Here is a 3,658-nt window from a genome sequence, read left to right as displayed (position 1 = left end):
TGTATCCCGTAAAAGCCTCTGAATAATCAGGATTGTTGTCAACTGGTGCTCCGTAGTGGAATCAAGCCAAGAGTCCAGATGCATGTCTTGCTTTATTTGCTGAAATAACTAAAATGCATAGGCAGCAAAGAGTCCTGTGGCACCTTATAGACTAACAGACGTATTGGAGCACGAGCTTTTGTGGGTGAATACCCACTTCATCGGATGCATGATGCATAAACCACCATGGGAAGAGGATGAAACATTACATTTGAGCTGATATGCCTCTGATTAAATCTCATGTGTTCTTGGAACATGATATAGAAATTATCTTGACCCCAGCTAAAATAATTATGGAGAGCAAATCCCACTATTTGACACAGTTGGGTTTTTAGATGCACTTGAGTCAGTGCTGATCGTCTTAGTAGTAGTTCTTCTGTAGCACCTAATCAAGACAGAGGCTATGTTGTGGCAGGCGCTGTAAAGACCTAGGAAGATGCAGCCTCTAACTGGAAGTTTAAAATCAACTGAAGACAAGAAGGGAGTGAGACAAGCAGTAGGAGGTGAACGGGGAGGGTGGATGAGGGTAACTGGTAATAGGTACGTGGCTTTGTTTTGTCATAACTTGATGGAGCTGAATCATTGAAGTGAGTGGGGCTACTAAAGGGGGAGATGTAAGAGGTGGTGGATGGGAGGGAGGGAGGCATTTATATGAGTTTGGATCAGGCTGGAGGAGAGTTTTTGGGGGTGGGGAGAGGCTGGGTAATTGGGTGAAAGGATGGAAGTGAAGAGATAAAAGTGTGAATGTGGCTGGGCAGAAGGATGGGGATGCAGTGGGGGGATAATAGGAACTAGAGCAACAATCTGTTTCCTAATGATGTTACAGACAGGAAAATGAGGGGGGCTGGGGCCCAGAGCACATCTGATTGGTTGGAGAGGGGTGGGACGGTAGTATGGGATTCTCCTTGGCTTGTGCTGGAGCTGCTTCTGGTAGCATATTCTGGGGGGTTAGAGGCTGTCAGGGCTCGTTTACAGCGGAGAACACGGGACAGTGTTCAGTGGGGGTTGGGGAGAATCCAGTTTTAGTCTTGATTAAAAAAAAAAAAAAAAAATCTCTAACTTTCTGCTCTTTCTTGCCTCAGCAGTTTTAGGCTGAGCGAGTTTCCTTGAAAAGATCTGACTGTGGTGTTCTTGATTAAGATGCAAATCTCCTTCTTTCTCTAGTCTAATGGTTAGACAGTGCAGGATGCTGTGCTGATGTGTGCATTAGCTGTGCCTCTATCTGAGCAAGCTGAAAGTTCAGGGGACCATGTTAGTAATAAGAGGCACTCTCGCTGTCTTGCATGCTATTGAATTTGTGGTCTCAAGGGGACCCCTGCCGGTGAAATAGTAGATTGCAGGATTTTTCATACATCTACTGCAATGAATTGTTTCTGAGATAGCATTGCAGTTGCAGATAAAATGGCTCCTTTTGACTCCAGGAATAGAGGTGATGCACTGCAGAGCAGTAACAAAAAGTGGCTTTGAAAAAAATCTGTTGCAGGTGAGTTTTTTTTAAGAAAGTTTTACATAAAACGATACTTCCCACTTGTTCAAAACTCTTTATTCCTCCCAGCGTGGTGGAGAGCTAGACAGGCAGTGGCATCTCTGTTTTAGAGACAGAGGAAGCTAAAGCACAAAAGAAAAATGACTTGCTCAAGGCCACATGCTAGAATGGAGTAAAGCAAGGAATAATTTCGAGAGAACCGGGCCAAGACTGAGCAGAGGTGGAGAGAAGGGTACCTGAAGTTGGGCTTCAGGAACCTAATTATGTGAACTGATTTCAAAAGCATGGAGCTGTCTCATTAACCTCAATGGAAACTTTTGGACGCTCAGCACTTCTGTAGATGAGGTCATCTATTTAGGCCAGTGTTTCTCAAACGGGTCGCCGCTTGTGCAGGGAAAGCCCCTGGCGGGCCAGGCTGGTGTGTTTACCTGATCGCGGCTCCCACTGGCCGCGGTTCACCACTGCAGGCCAATGGGAGCTGCTGGAAGTGGCGGCCAGTAAGTCCCTCGGCCCGTGCCACTTCCAGCAGCCCCCGTTGGCCTGGAGCAGCGAAATGTGGCCAGTGGGAGCTGCAGTCGGCCGGACCTGCGGCAGGGGCAGGTAAACAAACTGACTAGCCCGCCAGGGGCTTTCTATGCACAAGCAGCGACCCCAGTTTGAGAGATACTGATTTAGCTGCTTAAATACCAATTCGGAAGCCTAACTTCAGGTACTCATTTAAAAAAAAATCTTGGGCTCCCTACCCTCATTCCTTGAGTCCAAATGGTCCACTCCTCCATTTTGAAGCTGGACTCGCACATTTACTAAATAATAATGTGCCTATTTAAGAGGATTTTCAAAGCTGGCTTTTGAAATACTTGATGCTGTTATAGTATTTCCATTTACTGAATTGTGGCATTTCTCTTTTGTGTTGGGAACTCCGCTTGATACCTTCCAGAAGGAAGTCCAGGTTATATTTCTGTGCAGCATGGCTGACATCTTCACTGTGAATTTTAGTTGGTTAATATTGCAGAGCATGTGTGAATTTAGGTTGGTTTGTGTAGTTCCAATATTTTGTATGCATTAAATAAAATTGGTATTGCCTACGCTGACTTGTATGATGCACCTGTTTCCATGCTGAAATGAAAGCCCAGCTCAGTTCCATTGCCCCATGAGTAGCTTATTTCTTTAGTCAGGAATCACATTTAGAAATGGCTGTGCTTCAGTTAAATGGAAAGGATGACTGTGGTGATAGAAGCCCAGTTGATAGGAGTGAAGCTTTCTGTGCTGGTCATTTTCTGTAGTTGGAGCACAACCTTCTCCCTCAGTTAGCTGATTTATATTCTTGTGTATGAAAATTGAAATTGACATATAATTCTTTAATGGTGGCTACATTAGCTAGTTTGCAGTGTTTAGCTGATGTGAAGTGGTATGGAAGCACTAAATATTGTTCTGTATTTGATTGCCATAAACTACGAGAGAGAATACCTTTGCGTCACTTCTACAAGCCTTCTGAAAAATCTTTTAGTTGAAACAGTCAATCGAGTGATAGCAACCCAAATCATACATTGCAGGGAGGAGACAATACTCAATTCCAACAAGTAGCTTTATTATAATAAGCTTTTAAACATGTTTATATTCATTACATACAGAAAAGCTTCCTGCTGTGTTTTACCACATCGTACTTCACTTTGAAACACCCTTTCATGGAGCAATGGCCCCTTAAGTTAGATACCTGCTAGCCACCTTTCATTATATTTGCCCGCTTTGTTACACTGGGAACACCAAGGAGTCTGAATATTTGTCGGGGGGGGGGGGAAGAGCGGGGGGATTTTTTTTCTTTACAGAATGATTGAGCCTGTAGCCGTTCAGGGGTTCTTCAGAAAGCTGTACAGGTGGGGAACAAGATAATCTTTATAGTGGCCATCAATGAAACCCTTCCCACTGTTGTGGACAAACCAGCAGTGCACATTGGTTCCAAACACTTGGTCTGTCCTGTAGTCCTTCTGCAACCCACTGCAATAGAGAGAGCAACAAAGATGATGGGTGGTGATGGTACAAGTAGACCAGGTAATGCAGCAATAGGGCCTGAACATCAATAGTCTGACTTTAGCAGGAGTTGCCTCCATGCACCTAGGGCTGATCATCCGGCCT

At 44.6% G+C, this 3,658-nt stretch overlaps 1 protein-coding gene across 2 annotated transcripts in view; it reads right to left on the bottom strand.

The window, feature by feature from the left end:
• Positions 1-3,319: 3,319 nt before the first annotated feature.
• ITIH2 (inter-alpha-trypsin inhibitor heavy chain 2) overlaps positions 3,320-3,658 on the bottom strand; it is a 38,137-nt gene continuing 37,798 nt past the window's right edge. For both annotated transcript variants that reach the window (XM_032773335.2, XM_032773336.2), the window contains exon 21: positions 3,320-3,520. In XM_032773335.2, the coding sequence (XP_032629226.1) occupies positions 3,373-3,520 (148 nt within the window). In that variant the 3' untranslated portion in view covers positions 3,320-3,372. The remainder of the gene's footprint in view (positions 3,521-3,658) is intronic.

This window comes from Chelonoidis abingdonii, chromosome 1 (genome assembly GCF_003597395.2).
Source record: "Chelonoidis abingdonii isolate Lonesome George chromosome 1, CheloAbing_2.0, whole genome shotgun sequence".
Taxonomy (NCBI): Eukaryota; Metazoa; Chordata; order Testudines; family Testudinidae; genus Chelonoidis; species Chelonoidis abingdonii.
Note: the sequence above shows the minus strand (reverse complement) of the source record. Positions and strands in the feature narration are given on the sequence as shown.